Source organism: Poeciliopsis prolifica, unplaced genomic scaffold (assembly GCF_027474105.1).
Source record: "Poeciliopsis prolifica strain line A6 unplaced genomic scaffold, Auburn_PproV2 SCAFFOLD031, whole genome shotgun sequence".
Classification (NCBI taxonomy): domain Eukaryota; kingdom Metazoa; phylum Chordata; class Actinopteri; order Cyprinodontiformes; family Poeciliidae; genus Poeciliopsis; species Poeciliopsis prolifica.
Window position 1 is genome coordinate 5472471 of NW_026562406.1, and position 20233 is coordinate 5492703.

The window sequence follows — 20233 nt, forward strand, 5'->3', positions numbered from 1 at the left end:
AATTTTACTGAAAAAAAAACTTCCCAATGAGAACTGTATTTCTTTTTCAAAAATAAAAACCTCAAAATGCACTGTTCCACATTATGATGCACAGACTTTCGAAACATTTTATGGATTATAAAAACGGTCATTCTTTGAATGTGCAGCGTTAAGTGGTCACATATACTAAAATCAAAAGCTATTTCAATCAAAAACCTCTTAACATACAAAGTTACATGTTAACATAGGATCCGTTTTTTTATATTAATTCTTGTATCCATTGAACTTGTGAGTTTGTGGAAAGTTTCTGCTTGAATTTCTTTGCAGGATGTCAGAATACCTTCCCAGAGCTGCTGTTTTGATATGAACTGCATTCCACCCTCAGTTCTTCTGCTTGATGAAACTACAAAGAGTCTCAATAGGGTTGAGGTCACAGGAGGATGGTGATATATATGTCTGAAGAATTTAAGACATTTAAGGCCTGAATTTTCAATACATTAACTTGAAGCTATTTTAAACTGGCTTGTGATAAGCAAAAACGTGATCCATCAAAGGACTGACACAGAGTTGCACATAGATACACTAAGGTGTCATATGCTTCACAAAAGTGGATGCACCACTGTGCCAAGGGTCAGAGGTTAATAGGAACATCTCATCCCATACTGGCCTCTGGGGCCATGACTTAGAGCTGCTGATTAAGTGCAGCATAATTCACAACCAAATTACTGCTTTGTCCACCCTCGTAGAAAGTCCCTCTATCTCCATTTGGGAAGCCGTGACTTAACAAGGCGGAAAAATGCAGAGGAGGAAGGGAGGGGGGAGCTGGGCAAGCAGGTGTGAGTGGGAGTCGCTGTCCACGGCTCATGACCAAAAAGTCAACCTGTGGTAGGTGCACTCCCAGGTTAGTGAAGCTTCCACATCACGGCACATGCATAAACACTGTGAGCGCACACACATGAAAGCATCCAGACAACAGTGTGTGCTGCTTTTTGGCAGGGACAGGCCTCTCACTGACAGTGGGAGCGCTCCATCCCGCTGTCCATGTTTACAGTCTTCAAGGTAGGGGCGCAGAGTACTTGTCTTTCAGGTGGATGATTAAATGAGTGGCACAACAAGAAGTGAAACAATTAGAATTTCTGCCTCATTATCATGGTAATCTTATCAGAGGGATAATGAGGTATTAATGGATATTTAATGTGCATCTCATAACCCAATCCCTTGGAGAAAACACATAAGGAAATCGCTGTAAATTCACTTAATGATGGAAAAGTCCCCCAACGCCATATTCCGAAGAATGAAAAATGGTGGATGCAAATGAGAAGGAACCAAGGTCAATAAGACTGCGGGGACTGAGTGAATGTCAGTGAAGAGAGAAGAGGGGAAATAAGCTGGGGAAAGAGCACTGACAAAAAAAAAAGAAAAAAATAAATAAATAAATCAGGAAAAGAAACAACGAGGGTCTCGGTAACACAAACGTTCAAAGATCCTTTCTGGTTGGGCTGTAAATAAACTTTTTAAGCTCATAACCTCAGGGATCCCATCACAATTTTAGCCTTGTTTAGAGAGTGTCTATCCATTACATCCTTGGAAATAATCACTTTAAATCACACAGGTGCATTATTTTTTTTAGAAATAGTAACTAGCTACTCTTTTTTTATCTCAAATTCAAATAATACTAAAGAAATAATGTTATTTTACTGATTGAATTTGAAATGTAAAACTTATGTCTAGGATAGATTCAGTAGATGCTACACTATTTACGATCACTTGAATGATGATTAGAACTTCAAGTAAAAAAAAATGTTTCTTTGATAATTAGAATATTATACGAGGCCAATAAGAAATTTATGGTTTTTTCAATCATCACTGGTGACTTGACAGTTGTCAAACCAACAGTTATTGACACCCTTAAGTAGGGAAACCACAAAACCTCATTGCTAATACAGTTGGATGTTCAGAGTGTTAAGAATCTTGATAAAAATTTTAGTGGAAGGACAAATGTGGTGGAAAAAGGTGAATATATCATCCTTGAGAAGATTGTCTTCATACATGAGAATCAAAATAAGCAAATGCACTGTCCCAAAATGGCCCAAAGAATAATTTTTCAAATAAAAGTAAGAGTAGCATTTCATTTTGAAAGGAAAAGGAGTGGAGGAGCTCAGAATCCAAGTGAGATGCAGTGTGAAGTTTCCACACTCAGTGATGTGGAAACTCAGGGCATCACACCAGCTAATGCTTATGTCAGCTGACAACTTTTATTGAGATGCTGATTTCATTTTCCAGCAAGACTTGGCACCTGCCAGCACTGGGAAAAGTGTCAATACCTGGTGCAATGATCATAGTAAACCAACATATCATCAAGAGGACGATGAGACACATGGCAGCCAACAATGCAGACAGAAGACAGCTAACAATGCAGACAGAAGACTGCTATAGAAGCAGTCTGGGTTTTCTTAAGGTCCCAGCAGAGCCTCCGGTTTTTTGATGGTATGCCATTCATTCATGCAGACGGAGGCCTGATCACAAAATGAGTGCACATGTATAGTACAAAGACATACGTTTCCATAAACCAGAAAAGGTCTCATTGCATATTAAAATTTTTACAGAAATATTTTTTTGGTTTCAATATCTGTAAGTATTAATTGGCAAAACAAATGCTTGAAATTCATCACTTCGTGATAAATTTTAAAAAATTCAAGTTTCTCTTTTTGAAATGAACTAACCACAGCTGTATGTGTTCTACATTTCGCAGCAGGAGGCTAAGACAAAAATGTGCTTTTGGATGCTGTTTCACCCAAATACCACAAGGTGATGACATTTCTCTCCATTTCCCTAAATACAGACAGTCTCTGTGTTCAGCAAACAAATGACTTGTGTACGTTCATTAATTACCTTTTGATGCACAGAGTGAAAGTTTACACACATATGAAGAGCACAAGGAGGTTCTGCACCTGCTATTTCCTGCAGTCGATCTTCATCCATATTTGGGTCAAAGTCGCTGCCAAGGACGTCAGTGCTCCAGGTTTCACTGACCGTCTCGGAGATGTCACGGTCATCCGTCAGACCCATCATGTCTCTGATCTCGAACTTGCGCAGTTTGTCATCCAGGTTGTCCTGTGTGGTAGCTGAAGGAGACGCAAAAATTCAGAGTGAGCCGGGCCATTTTGTGGATAATTGTGCATGTATATTTCTAAATATTTTAGCAATGTTGAGAGGTGCAAGCACACACCCTGTTCGTGCTCCAACAGCTGCAGCGCTTCTACGCCGTTGCTCCCTGACGGTCCGGCTCCCAACTCGGAAACAGATTCTCCCTCCAGGTCCAGAGAGGACACAGAGTTGGAACGATTTGATGGTCCTTAGATCGGTAAATAAATCAATAAATAAATGCCAATGAGTCAACCAAAGCGTAATGTGGTGACTTTATTTATCAAACTGCAATACTGATTCAATTTGTTTGCTCTTTATTCACCTATGCATAAAAAGAGGAAAAATATTTTACTTTCCTTTTGTAAAAATACACAAAAAAGCCAACCAATTTTGTTTCAGCATGCTTTAACTCTTTGACCTCAGGCTACAGACTGACCCTCTGAGATTCCTTCCAAGTTGTCGCTGCACAGCGAGAAGCGCAGGGTTTTGTCTGGTTTACCATGCAGCTTAGTGTCGTCAGCCGGGCCGTCCCCCTGGGGCCCATCAGCCATCTGCAAGTTCAAAACCTGCAGAGCAGAGGAGGGATAAACAGACAGCTCATAGAAACCAGCTCTGTGATCTTGCTTTGATATGAGCCATTCTGGTTAGGGGGGGCATTACCCAATTCAACGACAGCAGTTAAAATTTTATTTGGAGCAGAGAATTAGTTTTCCACAAAGTACATATTTTCTTTTCCATTTTTTGCCTTTCCTTTGTTGGGAATGTAAAATGTATAGCAGAAACAATGAGAGGTCTCACTCCCCTTCAGTGACAGGAAATAATATTGGGCTGAATTTATCACATCATCATCTCCCCCTCCAAATGAGTACATTAATTCAAGTCCCATTACCTCATTCTCTGACATCATCCCAGGGACAGTTTGAGGACCAGTTCCGAGTGAAATTACTAGCACCTCCTCTGGCATCAGCTCTTGCAGGGACTCCTGGGAGCTGGCCTCTGCCTCCCCCTCCTGGGCTATGTTGGTACGGCTACGGCTGCGAGCAGCTGCTGGGTCGTAGGTGACAGAAAAGAAAACGTGTTTTAGAAATGTTAAACTTAAAAAAAAAACAAATAAACAACTTTAAAAGGTCTTTACCCCCAGCCCCAAAAAAGCTAGAGAGAACAAAATTTAAGCTCTGATAATAAATCACATAAACCACATAAATCCAAGAAAGAAAACAAAACCATAACGACACAAAGAAAGCTATTAATATAAATTAATCTGATTTTAATTTATATTAAAGGTGTTAGTCATAAATACAAGTGAATTACTTAACTGTATTAGGCATGGGTCGGTTGCCGGTGACCAAGATTTCAAAAGGTCACGGTGTTCAAACCTCTAAATCGCTCATGACGCTCAGCTGAATGCAGTGCTGCCATTTCCGCAGTGCTGCACACTGCCAATCAGCTGGCTGATACTAGCACCACTTGTATTACGATTTTGCTGTTACCAAAGCTACAGCTGACAAGCCATGATCTGCATGCTTATCAATCAATTATTATCAATCAATTATTAAGCAAGCTGGCTACCCAAACAGGTAGTTTGATTAATTAACAAGCTAATTTTCTGCTCATTTTACTTGCTTTTTAGACAGCAAAAGAGGAAAGATAAAAGGTAGAGTATTTTATGTAATAATCAAGTTTACTTGTAATCTGATTCTATATCTGCATGTTTTAATTATATCTTGTTGCATAGACTGTGCAATTTTTACTCAAGATTAGCACACCGTGAGAATGCCACACCGTCCCATGCCTGTTGTGTATGGATTAGAAGCAGCAGTTAACTTGTTAGGCTGCTTAAATGCAGACATATACAAAGGCTCATGCTTAGCTTATCATGGGCTCCAAAAAAAAATAAATAAATAAAAGCCAAGATATCTTTTTATGCCTCCCTGTCTTCTAGAACAATTAATTTTTCCAATTACACTGATAAAAAACCCCCAGATAATTCAAGAATTTATTTTTTATATACATTTTAATACAAAAAATTTAACAGTCTAAAAATTTAATAAAAGTCTAAAGAAATATGCTTCAGTAATTTTAAAAGGTCTTCTTAGAAGTGACACTTCTAATATATAAATATAATTATTTCTATAATTGTGTTTTTCCCCATTTCTGAATAAATGGGAAAATATAAATGGAGGTTATATTTTTTGTAAACATTCAGTGTGAGGTTACTCATAAAAGATTTATTTAAAACTTCTTACACATTTGTACTAGAAGTGCCAGTAACTACAATTGTTGCTGTATAATTATTTTCAACCTGAGAAATAGAATAAAAGTAATGGATTATGTTCTTTTTTTTACTTTATACCAATGGAATTACATCTATTCAAGACTATTACATACGGTGAGATTTTTCCTGGACAATGCAGATTTCAGATTCCAAATTGAGACTCAGCCTGCTGCTGATTGGAGGTTTCAGTATCTGATCACAGCTCAGACCAGATCAAGAGAAAATTGGTCTTGTTTTTTCAAACGAGATAAAATTTAATTTTCTAAAGTTCTACTGTGTACTAGTGCTGGTTTGAATATGAATGCTATGTAATCCCATAGAATTACATAGCATTCTATGAGAACAGAAGAAAATTATATTTTGTCTCCACTCTACCTGGTAATGAATAGCCAAAATCTGATGAATGGCGAAGCAAAAAAAAAAAAAAACAAGTTAAACAAAATCAGTAAGCGAAACAAAAAACAAGTACATTTTCTTTATAAAAGTAAAAGCTCTGTGCACACATGGACGACAGCAGTACACCGGGGCGGTAAACAAGGTGGTCATTGTGCAGCTTGGAGAACGAACTAAAGCTTGAAGTGTGTTATCTGACACGAAGGCTGGGTGAGACGACAACAACAGTGGGTTAGGTGCTCTGAGGCTCCAAGCTAACCGACAGGCTACCCACCAAAAGGGGTTACTAATGGAATGTGAGCAGACAGAGTGGTGGTTGAGGGGTCCCAGGATGTTATAGCGGCTAAATGTTGTCCTGGTCATTCAATGGCAGCACGAGAGGAGAAGAGAAGGACAAAGTAGGGAATTGGAGACAGAACAAACACAGTATCTCAGAATTCAGCATGACATCTGATTTTGAAAAGAAGCAAACACAAGTGGTTCATTTCTGCTCAAGAGTGCTGCTACACCATCATTTGAGAAAAAAAAGCCTAATGGCAGTGCTCTATGCTTCTTTTTTCTATCCATTACAATTAAATAGTTCATTTATATTTGGTAATTTAATTGGTTGTCATTTCTGTAATTGAACCTTAATCCGGGACATGCTAATTATTCCTGTAACAAGCTGAGAAGTAACTCATTAGGTTCCCATAAAACAGCTTTTCAGCACTCAGGTCTGCTTCGTTGTAAGGATTTTTATGACATTTAGTGTATATCTTTTATTACCTCGTATCTGAAGATTACATCACTACAAACAGGTCAGTAAATAGAACCCAAAAACCTGAACAGCAAGAAGACAGATGGAGAATGCAGCACAGGAGGGTACCTATGGGTAATCTGTTCTTCTTGTTGGCAGGGGTTGTAGCTGGAGAAAGCTGGGGGGTGTTGGAAGGAGTCAGCTCCAAACTGTTGCTCTTCACGGTTCGAGAATGGGGAACATTAGCCAGCAGAGTCTCCAGGGCCATGTGCTCCTCTTCTCGAAGGTGGTCGCCTACCATTACGCCCCGAACAAAGTCCACCTGAAATACAAACGGAAGACATCTCTCTCAGAATCAAATAAATTCCTAAACTGTTTTGGAGAAGCGAATTAGTTTATACCTGACAATATTTAAGACACACAACACGATCAAAAAGTGATTGGAAAATAATACAAAGTTTAATCTTTTTTTTATTTTTACTAATGAAAATCTAAAAAGCATGGTGTGTATTTCTATATAGCCATCCTGAGTCAGTACCGTGTGGAACCACTATTCGCTGAACTTGCAGATGCAAAAAATCAGCTTCACACATATAGAAGCAGACATTTTTACCTGCAAATATCATACTGAGAACAGTCTAAACCTGATCGAAGAAAAGCAATCTGTATGAAACAGTCAAATGTTTCTTTTTTCCTCATATTTTTGATGAATATTTAGCTCAAGACATTTTTTTTTTTTGCAATAACTCTAAAACTAGGGCCCTAGAAACCTTTTTGTTTTCTTCTAGAGTTTTGTTTTTGACCAAACCTTTTTCAGTTTTCACTGGGGTTTTTTGTTGTTTTTTTTTTTTAGGGGGGCAGGGTTTACTTTACAAGTCTGGTTGGATTGAGACACCTAAAATGAACACGAAATACAGCGGAGAAAAAAAAAATTATGTGCAAAATACATTAATTGGAACTTTGGAAAAACAAAACCAATCAATTTATTTTGGGGACAAAAATTTTGATATGAAAATTCAGGGAGTAAGCATATACATTTAATATAATCCCTTGTATTAAATTTGAATTTTTTAGAAATTCAAATTTAGCATGTTTTGGACAGTAGAATGAGAAATAAAGTTTGCTAATACTGTGTTTCTACAGTTCAGTTTTCTTTTTAGTGATAGGAAGAACCTGTAACTAAAACTCCTTAATGTATTTGTTATGGTGTTCCTCTGTGTAAACTCTCCCTGTCAGCCTTGGAGGAACATTGCACACCACACCTTTAAGATTTTTATCTGTAAAACAAACATTATAAAGACAACCCTGAATCATTTCCCTTATACTTGTGAGTTATGCACTACGAGTGTCCATCACACAAAATTCTGATTTAACACATTGACGGTTTCCTTACACTGCACTTCTAAGGAAATAACAAAAGTAAAAAACGAATATCATATTTTTTGGACCGCTTAACCAAAACCTACCAGTGCAAGCAACTGACTATGAGTGATATAGACTGCAGTTCTGCTGAGTCCTTCGAGGAGATTCATGGAGGACATGGGCGGGGTCTCAACTGCTCGTCCTCCAATCACTACGTCCAGAAAAGCGGCAACACAACTCTGGAAACAAACAGAGCAAAAGAGAAATTTTTCTAAAAGCACATCAAGAAGTGGCTCCTCCACAAAACACCTTGATACCCAAGTTAAACTAGTGGGCTGCGGCTAACAATTAATAATCAATTATTTTATCAATTAGTTTTGATGATTTATCAGATTAAATAATGGGCACATTTAACAGATTTACAAAATTGTTTTTACCTTAAATTCAAAATGTATATTTTTTCCATACAGGTTTGGCTTAATTACTGCTCTCAGTATGTTATTTTTTCAACCAATGGTCTTTTTTGAGTGTTTATATTCCAGTTAAAGATTAATTAACAACTAAACTAGCTTAAGTGATTCATCAAGATTCATCCGATTAATCGTTTCAGAACTACACAGCATTAGACTGTTAAGTACTGCCCTTTTCATCCAATACTAAGAATAAGACATATATTTCCCTTCATCAATGGTCAACCAGTCTGCAGATAGTTTGGAATCACCTTATCAAACTTAGACAAACTGCTTTTCCTCCTGGGGTCTATATCATCATCGGCCATGGCTAGCTGCTGCAAAAGCTGCCCCACCTGTAGAAGAAAAGCGAAATAGCACCAGATAGTTGCTTTGTAGTCTTAATGTGCAAACGTGCCGATGGAATCCTGCAGGAAACTCACCTGCATGAGATTAAAACGAGCCACTTCATTGATGGGTGCATCTGAGATAATGCCATACTGTTCTGGGTTGACTATAGCCGGGCAAATGAAACAGGTCAGCAGGAGGTCGGTGCACATGGTGCGCACCTCGCCCACCTCGAGTCGCTCCACACACGACAGAGTCTTGTACATCTGGGACACGATCCAGCGCAGGCTGTGAGGGAAGCAGTAGGTGTTCTGCTTCAGGTAACCAATGAACTTGTTCACCAAGGCAACCAGCTTGGCTTCGTTGGCCTCCACAGCTGCCTGAACTCTCTGCTTGTAGTCCTCAGAGCCTTTCTCCCCGAAGCGTTCCTGCTGGGCCGGGGTGAGGCGTTCCGTCACTTTGGTTGGGTCGGTTTCCAGGTGATCCTCGTCCTCCACCAGCAGCTGCATTATGGGTTCGTGAAGGGTGGCGGTGAGGAAGAGCTTGGCCGAGTACAGGCCCTCTGAGAAAAGTTTGAAAAGGATGCTGAAGGCACAGGTTCCACGTCGCAGCAGACGGCGGGGGTTGTCGTTCTCCTTCAGCTCAAATTCTACCAGGTATCGCAACACCTGCCAGGATAAAAAATAGATACAAGTTTAAGTCAATCATCTTTTTGAATGTCTGCCACACTGTTGTTCTGAACTTCTGACCTGCAGCAGGTAGCTCTCATCCTCCTGCATGATACAGTTGCCATAAAGTGAGGTAAAGACGTTGTAGATGACGCCCTGGGTGTGCTCCTGGTTAAGTCTTTCTCCTGCCACAAGGCAGGAAGCAACAAGTCTGGGGTTTTCCCTCAGCCTGGCCAAGAATTCACCATAGATCGTCTCCTGGAAACCCAGAGTCTTGTAGCCATCGATGAACTGCGTATCTTCCAGCATCTTGGCATGTTGGCAGCACTCAGCCGGAGAGGCCTCCACACTATAGGACAAAGATTTTTCATAATTAATATGATTTAAAAAATAAAAATAATAAAAACTCTTGCTTCAAAAGGCATTTAGTTTTTTGATTTTCTCACAACAATGGTTTTAACTTAAAACATAGTTTAAACGGTGAGCAATGATCGCAGACATTTAGCAAAGTTGGTCTTGAAAGGTTGTCACTGGGCTTCGTGATCGGTCCACTCAAAGCCTTGAAATCAGATCAATTCAAAAATACTCTTTTGATCCCAAAGAGAAATTAAATGTAACTCATCCTAATTCAAGTTTCTTCAAAAAATTAAATGACCTACGCTTCAAACTCATGGCAGAAATAAGTGCTGCCGACTCTTCTGTGAGGGGTGGTTTTATATAAAATTGTGGTTTCCAAAGTCTCCCCAGTCAAACAGAAAGCATCATGGTGGTCTGACCTGGTGAGAATGAGCCGATCGAGGTTGATCCTCTGCTGCTTGGCGATCCAGGCCGCTCGGTAGAGCCTCTCGGCCGTCTTCAGCACATCGCTGTTGAGCCTCTGGATCAACTGCTTCTCCGATGCTACGTACAGCCGCTCCTGCTTTAGGTGGTGGGCCAGAGTGTGGACGTCTGGCTTCACCATCTTCACGGGCTCACGCAGACCGAGAACGAAATGGCTGCAGAACAAATAGAGACAAAATCAGAAAATGAGACAAAGTCAAAAGCTCCAAAAAAAAAAATCTTTCAATCAAAACGTCTCAGAGATAGAAGTGTCGAGAAATAAAAATCCTGTTAACCAGGTGGCATAAATGGTTGCATAACGCCTTTTAATGAAGCTTAGAAGAGATTTGTTTAAGTCTGGGAAAACGGACCACAGTGATATCATCAGGGTTATCGCTGCTTGGGTTTCAGTTCCATTATTCTCCAAAAAAGGAACTCAGCATTTATGGTTGAATGGATCACACCATAAACCCTCCCAGTCACTTCATTGGAGAACTTTCAGAGCCATGGGTTTAAATTATTTAAGAAAGACATAAAAGATCACACTTTTTGCTCATCTAATGAGAGTCATCTATTCAGTACAATTAAAAAACAACTTTAATCACCTCAAAGGGAAATTAAAAGCTTCAATAACTGCAGGGTTTCACCTAGAAAACTTACCAAGGTGGGTGGTACATTTTGACAGGAAAGTATGTGATGAGAGGGGGGGAAGACATGCGGGGGAAGACATTGGGTCACCAGGCCTGATTTGGGCCACCAGGCCAGAATCGGCTTAGTAGAATCGGCCTCCATGGACATGGTCGAGCCAATGATCGACGAGTCATAAACACTGAAGGCTGGAAGAATCTTCGATAGCAGTATGGATTTCTGCGGCTCTGACAAAGCCTCTGATTGAAGATACTGTGTTATTGTATGGCTGATTAAGAGGAGCTCAATGCTGATCTTCATCATGAAGTATCCCGAATTGCATGACCATCTCCAGAGGTTTCACAGCATTTTTTTTTTCAGCTTTTTTTTTTTTTCTTCTTTTTTTTTGATACTACTAAAAAACAAAATACTGTATGAAGAACTTGTACTCAGCTGGACTTGGAAATGATTGTGTTTTCTCCCAAGTATTGGGTGAACATTAGTTTGAGCGATGACAGCCCCATCATGCCAGGGAAATCATCATTTGCATTCTGTATTCTTTTCACGAGGGGCCCAATGACAACAAAAGAAAGCTCTAAAGCTCCAGTAGACATCAGATGGCCAAAAAAAATGCAAATCACTCTTTCCATTCAACATACCCATGGCCATAATATGCGATCCAAGCTGAGTGCATGAAATCTGAATGATTTCTCAGTGAATCCTTCTCTCAAAAGCCTCTTTATAGTCGTTGGTTTACAGTGAAAACGGAGATTAAAGTGTGGAATTGGGGCTCCGGGCAGAGAATAGGACTGGGACCAGAGAAAACCGCCTGAGAGTGGGAATGACTGCGAGGCACTGCCAACCCACACAATCTAACAGACAGCCACAGTGTTTTTGTTGATATGCTTGACAAATTAAATTGGTTGTGTGTTTTTAAGACAAAAGATAAGCTCTACAGTTAATTACTGTATCAAATCATAAAGAAAAAGGCCCTTGAAATACCAGTTGATAAGCAAGAAAGGAAAGCTGCAGACAAATAATGCTAATAAAAACACTACTAGAATAGTAATTGCAAAAAAACAAATGCTGTGCCAAACTATTAAAATTGTCAAATGATTTAGGTCTCTCGTATCAAGAAGCTTTTCCTGACTCAGATCAGTGAAGAAATAAAGCATCAAGATGGTATGGTAAAGATTGAAGGGCAGCTGAATGTGCTAAGTTGCTCTTTTTTTTGTCCCGTTGTGTCACAAAAAAAAAAACATTCTGAAATTGGAAATGTAGGCAGCTTTTGGAGATCTCACATTTAAGCGAGGTGTCTAACTCTACAGGGAAAACTGTCAACATGATATAATAAACATCGCTTCACACAGGTTTATAAGTCAAGTCCTGAAGACCCACGTTCCTTCAACTTTCATATGCTTTCCCTGGTTGCAGGGAAAGCAGTTGGGAAACCCCAGGTTCAATGTGAACTCAATAATCATTGATTATTGATGTGTGATACAATTATTGGACAAGTTGTACTTTTGCGTCTTGCTCGTGGTACAGCCCTGGTTGGTTAAAAACAATAGGAGCAAGCGCTACCCGGAAACAATCCATGTGGCGAAAAGTTAAACGGAAGTACGTCACCATTACACATGGCATATAGTCCATTGTACTTGATGGGGAACGTCAACAAAAACCAGCAGTGTTACACTGCATTGATATCTGCTTCGCTGTTTCCCCAGTGAGACCTGAAAAATCATTAAATCAGCAACTTCCAACACACAATGTCATCAACCAAGAAAGGACTGCATAAAGCTCAGAATGATATTGAAAATAAAATAGTGATAATTTATTTTGTCAATCCAAAAAACTCTACTTTGCTTTACTATTACTGTATTATCATTAGAAATAGTTCACTTTTTTCACCAACACATTTAGAGTATCTTCTATCTTGTCATATTTGTCAGGGAAAAATAGCAGTATTTCATCCTGAATACAAAATGGATGTGTTCAGGATCCAGATATGTTGTTTAAAATGTAGTGTGCTTTTTATAGTACATTGCTCTCTTTTTGTGAACCTAATCTTTGAGCAAATTGGGAGTACAATGACAATTGACCAAAAATACACTGCGCAAACCTAACAATTTCATAAACTGTTAACAAAATTCACAATTGCAGAACATTACTTACCTTCCCATTTATCTTAAAAGAATGTAGCAATTACACTATTTTGCCACCCTAACAAAAAGCTTCATTGAATGCTCTTGGAGTGCATTGCTGTTTAGAAAGCAGCCTCCTAAACTGTTTCCACAACAACATCAGTGAAATAGTTCTGTGTAATCCACTTAGAGAAAGACTATTTTTTTATCCAGTAACCAGATTAATGTAACTGGCAACCAGTTTAACTCTTCCCCTCAAAAACCCATCAGGTTCAAGCTTATGACTCACTTTCACGTGCACAATCATATTCTTAACAAGGAGCATTCTTCACACAGAAGTGAAAAAGGCAGTCAGGATACTAAGTGGCTAGCAGGAAGGAGGACCGCTGTCACTGGGTTGTGCGTCTGTTAGCTCTGTTAAAATCCAGTTTAGAGCCAACTGGTGAGTCAGTCAGGGAGAGCGCTGGGGAACTCTGAAGCAGAAGAGAAACCAGTAACGCACTATGTGGATAATCTGCAACTCTTAAGTGTCCTGAATGAGGATGCTAATCTTAGTACAGGAGGCGACAGCCACTAAATATTCCTAACATGAATCACAACAGGGCCATTTGTTTTTCCGGAGTCATTTATAATTCTAAAGGCAGAGAGACATGACAGGTGAAGCGAAAGCAAGCTGAGGAGGCAGGAATTTTGATTGCTAGAGAGATCAGGTTTGGAACACTGGCCAGTCCTCCCAGTACATGATCCCACACACATTCAGGCAGCCCAACCATAAGTACAAAGCGTTTCTGACGGCTATTAAAAGGATTTCACTTTCCACTAAAGGCATTCGTGACTCTGAGCCAACATCCTCTTCACACTTCCTTTTCTGAACATTTCTTACACTACTTAGCAAGCCAATAGTACAACTGAAGCCTGTGTAGTTCATCAAAATTTACCCTTTCCTCCTTCTGAGAAGTATTTCTGGAAAACTTAAAATTCCAGCTTTGAGTGCTTGGACAGATTTTCAGGGACAACCGGCTGTGTGAGGAGTAAAAAAAAAAAAAAAAGACAAAAATTTTACCTGGCTTAATTCCTCATGCTCATCTGGACAACCTTGTTCTCACACACCAGACTCCCCCCTTCACCCTGCTTCCTATAACGCTTCGGAGACCACAAATTGAAAGGAAGAGCTTAACATGTAAATTTGTATTTCCTAAATCCAGAACTTTAAGTTTGACACCGTAATGATTACGCTAAAAACGCTGAGGTACTACAGCTGACGGTTGCAAAGTAGCTGTGGAATGTGCTGTCAGCACTCAGACTGCAACTGCATCAACTTCTGCGTTATGGTTAGCAACAAAACTATAGCTAAACATTAACGTCTACTGGACAGGAGGTCAACTGAACTTCAATGAGTAATGTACATCAGTTCTTACACTACATATTACAAAAGGAAAACAATAATATAACTCATATCATCAAAGTATCTTCGAAGAGTTGTGGGGACAGTCATGCTGTGGGCAGGTAGGATTAGTCAGTGTTGCAACAAGTCTGAAATATGATTCGAAAACCAGGCAGAAAGACAAAATCCTTTCCTATTATCATCATCAATGGAAGAAATGGTTTAGACTTCCTCATTTTCTCTCTGCTCTTTGGTCCTGCTCTGCATTCATGATGCCTCCGTTTCAACTCTTCTGGTATTTTGCATCATAGTTCAGGTATTATTTGACCGTTTTAAATGCTAATCAGCTTCTCCCAGTCGTTAGAACAAAATTTTGCTGCCTCGATTGCGCATCAGAGCTGACGGACCGTAAAAAGGTAAAGAAATAATCCATCCAGTTGCATGACATCCAAATCCAAAACCGGAGGGGACAATTATCCAAGCATGCAATGTCACACACACAAAAAAATAAAATAATAATGAAGAAAAGTGAACAAAAACAACAAACCATAACTAACATATAATTGTCACCATGAATGACGCGATTCTAAAACTAATGTAAAGAATTGTGCATGAACATGAATGTGCAATGAAGTAAATTAAGGATATAAAAGACTGCTTTCTGCAAAAATAATTAATGTTCATTCATAATCACGCTACTTACTGTTGAAAATATTCTGCAAGCTCCAGCATTTCCTCCCTACATAAATCAAACATGTATGACAACCTTTCTAGTTCAAAACTCATTTTTCAAAAAACGGGAGTGTGGAGGAGGCACATTGAGGAACATGAGACTGTTACACTGGGACAATCAGTTCCAGAACACACAGTTTGCACACTTCAGATCTCAAGTTTTTCCAAGGGTGATCAAAACAGCCGGATCATGTTTCATCTTCATACGGCAAAGAATAATGCAATACCATTAATAATTAGACATCCGGATACCGAGGTTTCTATTCAGTGAAGGCACAATAATAGAGGTATATTAGTTCATCCACAAATGTAAGATCGCCATTATCCATCATTAAGAATAAAGTGGGTTGGTATTTTTTACAGCTGAATAGCAGCTAAGAGCGCTAAGTGCTACGGGCCACACAGCATCGGTTCTGATCAGCAGAACTGCAACAATGGGTTTGAAACATGTTAAATTGTACCTGTAATACAGTTATAATGATCAGAGGCATCAATGTGCTTCAGGTGATACTAAATAGAAGGAAATTAAACAACTAATGTTCAAGCTTGCTCGATGAGTATGAATAAGTGCTTTATACCATTATAGTTTCATCAACAAAATAACAGACTTACAATTTGCCACTGATTAGGGTTGAGTTCTCAACCAAAGCTTTAAATGTTCAGTTTAGCCCAGTGGCTAAAGCTAAGCCTGGGGCAGAAGAGCACTGTGACAGAGATCAAGGTTAATGAAGGGGGATGAAGGCAGTGGTGTAGCCAAGACCTCCTAACCAAGACAAGACCAAGACCTATTAGGGTCCAGGACCGAGTCAAGACCAACACCGAGGAAAGCTGAGACCGAGTCAAGACAAAGACAAGCGCCCTGCACTATACGACAAAATAAAATGTGGAATAATATCAAAATTGCTAATCAAATTGATCTGAAAGATTCACATTCCCATAAAAAACGCTTAGATGTTAAATACTTAGTGCTGAAATTAATTTAATCAATTTTCAAACGCTTTGTTCTCCTCATCTAAAAAGATAAAGCCCTGGGCATTTGTCATAATTCATGTCAAAAATCACCACTGTCATTAAACATAGCAATTGAAGCAATGCCCTGATGGTAAACAATGGTCAACTATGAACACTGACCAAAGAGCAACAAGCAAGAAGTAACCAAGCACAAGGCTCTCACCATGACTGTTCTCGCTTCTCTCCCACTGCATGAAGTCAGGCAGCACAAAGATGTAATATCTGCCATCATGGCAGACATTACAGCGGCCATGATGCCACGTTGAACGAAAACAATCAATGAGCAATGTGCATGCTCTGTATGCTCTTTCATTCTTGTGTTTCATTTATTCGCTAATTAAATATATATCAATGTATATAGTTAGATAAAATAATGATAGCTACTGCAGTGTATGCAGAGCATTACAAGAACAAAGAAGGGCTCTCAGTGAGGCTCCAGTCCTATCTTCTTAGTAAAGAGAAGTTCAGAAGACTCGGATTGTTCTTGAATGTCACATCACTATATTGCAGACTTTTGGACACAGCATTGTCGCATATATGCAACACGTTAGTCAACACCTCCGCACAATAATTCAGCAGTGAGTGACTTCTTTTTCCATCACAAATGCTAATGTCTCTCTGTACAGCTGGTTGTGCTAACATCACGTCAACAGAGCTTTTGAGCTTCTTTTCTAAGTGGCGTAAAAGGTTAGACTTAGTCGAAGCGCTGCTGAATTAGCTGTCGCCATCGGATTTCTTATGATTTATTCAGTGCAATTAAGACAGACATCTACTGCCGCTCAAAGAAACCCACTGCGCATGTCTGTCTTGGAGTGCCGCGTGCGAGTGAAAGATGCGGAGGAGATGAAACACGTAATTGGTAATTGACGTTATTGCTTGGATTTTAATCGGTCCGTTTTGCATCCATTGAAAACAAACATGTTAACCAATGAACTGGACAGTACGCTGTAATCTTAGTGATATTTCCACAGTTGCGGTCTTGAACTGTAAAATCCCGAGTCCTCGGCGCTCGAGACCAAGATAAGATCGAGACAATCTACATGAAGGGTAAATAAATAACTTTTTTAGCAAAATATCATGTTAAAATATTATTCCCTCATCAAAAACACACCTGGTGTGTTGCTTTGATTTCTTTCACACATGGGTGGGAAATCCTTTAATGTCCCATGCCAACCTCGCATGGGTACCTAAAAGTATGCTCTCACAAATTGCCGCCTATTTCCACGAAGCTCCTCCTTGGAGCAGCAGCTCCCACTGAGTTTCCACAAACTAAAGAATGGTTGTAAACAACAAAATGGAGGAGCACTGTTACGAAGGCAGAGTGCTGAAAAGAGCAGGAACTTTTTAAAGGGAGATAGGGCAATTTAAGAAAAATTATGAAGTGAAATTTTAGCATTTTTATAACACCTAAAGGTGTTATAAAAATGATTGTGCTAAAACATGTGCCAGAAAAATATGTAATACAGCCCCTATAAAATATGTCCTTCAGTTATTGGTGCACGCCAAGTAAATGGGCCGTTGTTCAACAGGTGTATATTCTGGGCAGAAGTCCCTTAATTCACAAATAAAGCTCAAACATGGCATTTTTAATCACACAATAGAAGGCAATTTTAAAGTCGCCATCATATTTTAAAGTGGAGTTTATGACTGTTGATAATTTTTTTGCTAATTCCAATTACTATATAGAACTATAACAGTTCAAATTAGTTCTTTCTGGCCATGCAACCATTAATTATGGCTGCTCACGGTAAAGCTGAGTTTTAGTTAGGCTTTGTAAAACAAAAGGATTTTTTGCATTTTAATGTTTTGGGTTTTTTTTAACATCTGCAATAGATATCACAATTGAGTCATTATGATTAGTAAATGTAAACATCAGTGTCTGTGTGCGTTTACATAATGTAGACCTTAACTACAGTTACAAATTTACAAAAATCTGCCAACTTTTTAAATTTCATCAGAGGGAAAAACAACCGAAGAACACACTTATTTTGTGTGTCAGATAATGATTCCTAATTTATAAGAGAAGCAAAGACAATTCAGCACAGATTCATTACCCTTTTCCAAGACCAAGTGTTAAAAAAGGTTCATCATCCAATATACTCTGTGTAAGTTCCTGTTTCAGGTAGGCATCAATTCTGGATGAGCATGGGCATCACAATCCAAAAACAATGCATAGAAAGATTGTTTCGGAAAGCTGAAACATTCAGTTTAGAATGCCAAACTCAGATCTTCTGGGAATTTTAAAAATCAATCAATAATTAATACTATGTACATCTGGAATCAGATAACGATTACAATAGAGTCAATGAAATATTATAGTTCAGCAGAAGGAAAGGAACATTAAGGTCTGAGTCAGAATGAATGCAAGAAAAATCCGTCAGTAAGCCAGAATATTTTTCATAACTGAATGAACTTGTAAGCAGGGTGTGTAATCACATGGCCTTATTCAATCCAAGTCATGTTTGTCACCAAGTATGAAAACCGACAATTTCTGAGTAATGTGATTAAATCAGCAGTAAAAGCTTGTTGACTAAGCTTCACATGAAGTTGATCAGAATTTAAAAATAAGTCATCGCTAACGTTCACACACAAAGTACTAAAGTACAGACAATTTAGGAGACGCAGTCTAGTTTCCAGAACGTCAATTATGAACTTTGCTATGACGTTTCCAGTGTTTTTCAGCAAGTAATGAGTTGATAACATTCTCGTTGAATGCAAAACACAACAGAAAAGCGATTGTCCCATTTATTACCCCACTTATTGTTGTCATCACAGTGTCTCAGGGGAAAATGAGGACATGATTATGTTCGTCTCCTCCTTAATCTCCAGTCGCTACAAACAGCTGCCAGTAATATTTGGTGTTTAAAGATTTTATCGTGTCAAATGACAGCATGCTGTTCCAACTACCACACCAGGCCTAACTCGTTTCAGCGTCCCATCATCTATTGTGCAGCTTGGTATTTTAGCTCGGACATTCCTCTGACGGGCTGGAGGGGGACACATTGTGGTTAACTGCCAACTGTTTTAAGGCATACAACGCAAAGTCCTACTGTTAAAAGATGAAGAAGAAAACCTGCTTAGCAAGGCAGTCAATAAATCCCGATAGCTTTTATTAACGTCAAGTGAGGTTTCATGTCGCCAGCTAAGGTGGCTTGTCCAGGGCTCTTTCTCTTCGTAAAGTACAATTGAACGGCCAGTTTTGACGGATAAACACAACAGGGGGGAAAACAGGACGCAGTCAAAGAAACCAAAGTGCAACAAACGGACGAGTAAACGACAAAGTGTGTGTTTGCACTGATTTGGAGGAGGGGCGCAGAAAGCAACCCGGTGAGCAGGCTAATATTAACGTTAGCAATTCTAGCAACGAACGCTAAGGATAAGCTAGCAGACTTAGCTTAGCCTTCGACTGTGAGGTCCACAGAGACCAGACGTTGCTGAAAATACTTGGTGTGACGAAGGTCGTGCTACTTACCAAACGTAACTGGCCTCTGCAGGTTATTCCCCGAGTCTCTAAACACGGCTAGTCATCAGACTTGTCAGGTCAGAAGAACAGTTTGTTGGCGGTTAACGGTTTAACGCAGGCTGCAGCTAAACAGGACTGTCATTCACTGTCATCACGAGGAGACATGCGCAGACGGGTAGTTGTTGCTAGTTAAGGGAGCTTCCCAATTTAAAATGAATAGGTATGTGCTGGCCATCTTACAATCTGAGCAGACATGCACACTATTCACCAGAGCTTTGGGAAATTATCCATATGTTTAAAATAATACGGTACATTTATTCCAAAGGGAAATGAACGTTGTTGTTGTGTGTACTCATCATCCAAGTGTCTTCAAAGACTTGTTGTGAATGGTATTGCTCTGGGCAGGAGGGTTCTCCAGTAGCAGTCCATCCCGCAACAACTCTTAGGCCTCTTACTGAAGACTGCTGATGCATGATAATCTATTGACTGTCATAACATAGTAACAGCTCAACATTCAGGGACAGAGACGATATTTCACAGTAGAATGTCCTGGATAATACTACCATATGTTGTTAGCATGCACTGCTAATCCACCTCATTTACCTTCGCCACTTTCTGCTCTGTTGTCCTGCTATGAACCCATGAAGCCTCCGTTTCAACTTCTCTAAGATTTGGGGGTCAAAGTTCAGATATTACTTG

The 20233-nt window shown here is 39.4% G+C and overlaps 1 protein-coding gene across 5 annotated transcripts in view; it reads right to left on the reverse strand.

Moving 5' to 3' along the window:
- gapvd1 (GTPase activating protein and VPS9 domains 1) overlaps positions 1-19688 on the reverse strand; it is a 36048-nt gene extending 16360 nt beyond the window's left edge. For 2 of the 5 annotated variants that reach the window (XM_055050723.1, XM_055050727.1), the window contains exons 1-13: positions 19544-19688; positions 10134-10352; positions 9439-9706; positions 8785-9357; positions 8614-8697; positions 7997-8131; positions 6660-6852; positions 6069-6149; positions 5777-5797; positions 4016-4173; positions 3563-3692; positions 3209-3334; positions 2931-3104 (exon numbers count right to left, since the gene is read on the reverse strand). In XM_055050723.1, the coding sequence (XP_054906698.1) occupies positions 2931-3104; positions 3209-3334; positions 3563-3692; positions 4016-4173; positions 5777-5797; positions 6069-6149; positions 6660-6852; positions 7997-8131; positions 8614-8697; positions 8785-9357; positions 9439-9706; positions 10134-10318 (2128 nt within the window). In that variant the 5' untranslated portion in view covers positions 10319-10352; positions 19544-19688. The remainder of the gene's footprint in view (positions 1-2930; positions 3105-3208; positions 3335-3562; positions 3693-4015; positions 4174-5776; positions 5798-6068; positions 6150-6659; positions 6853-7996; positions 8132-8613; positions 8698-8784; positions 9358-9438; positions 9707-10133; positions 10353-19543) is intronic. The other 3 variants (XM_055050724.1, XM_055050726.1, XM_055050725.1) reach the window with 3 other exon arrangements.
- Positions 19689-20233: the final 545 nt, after the last annotated feature.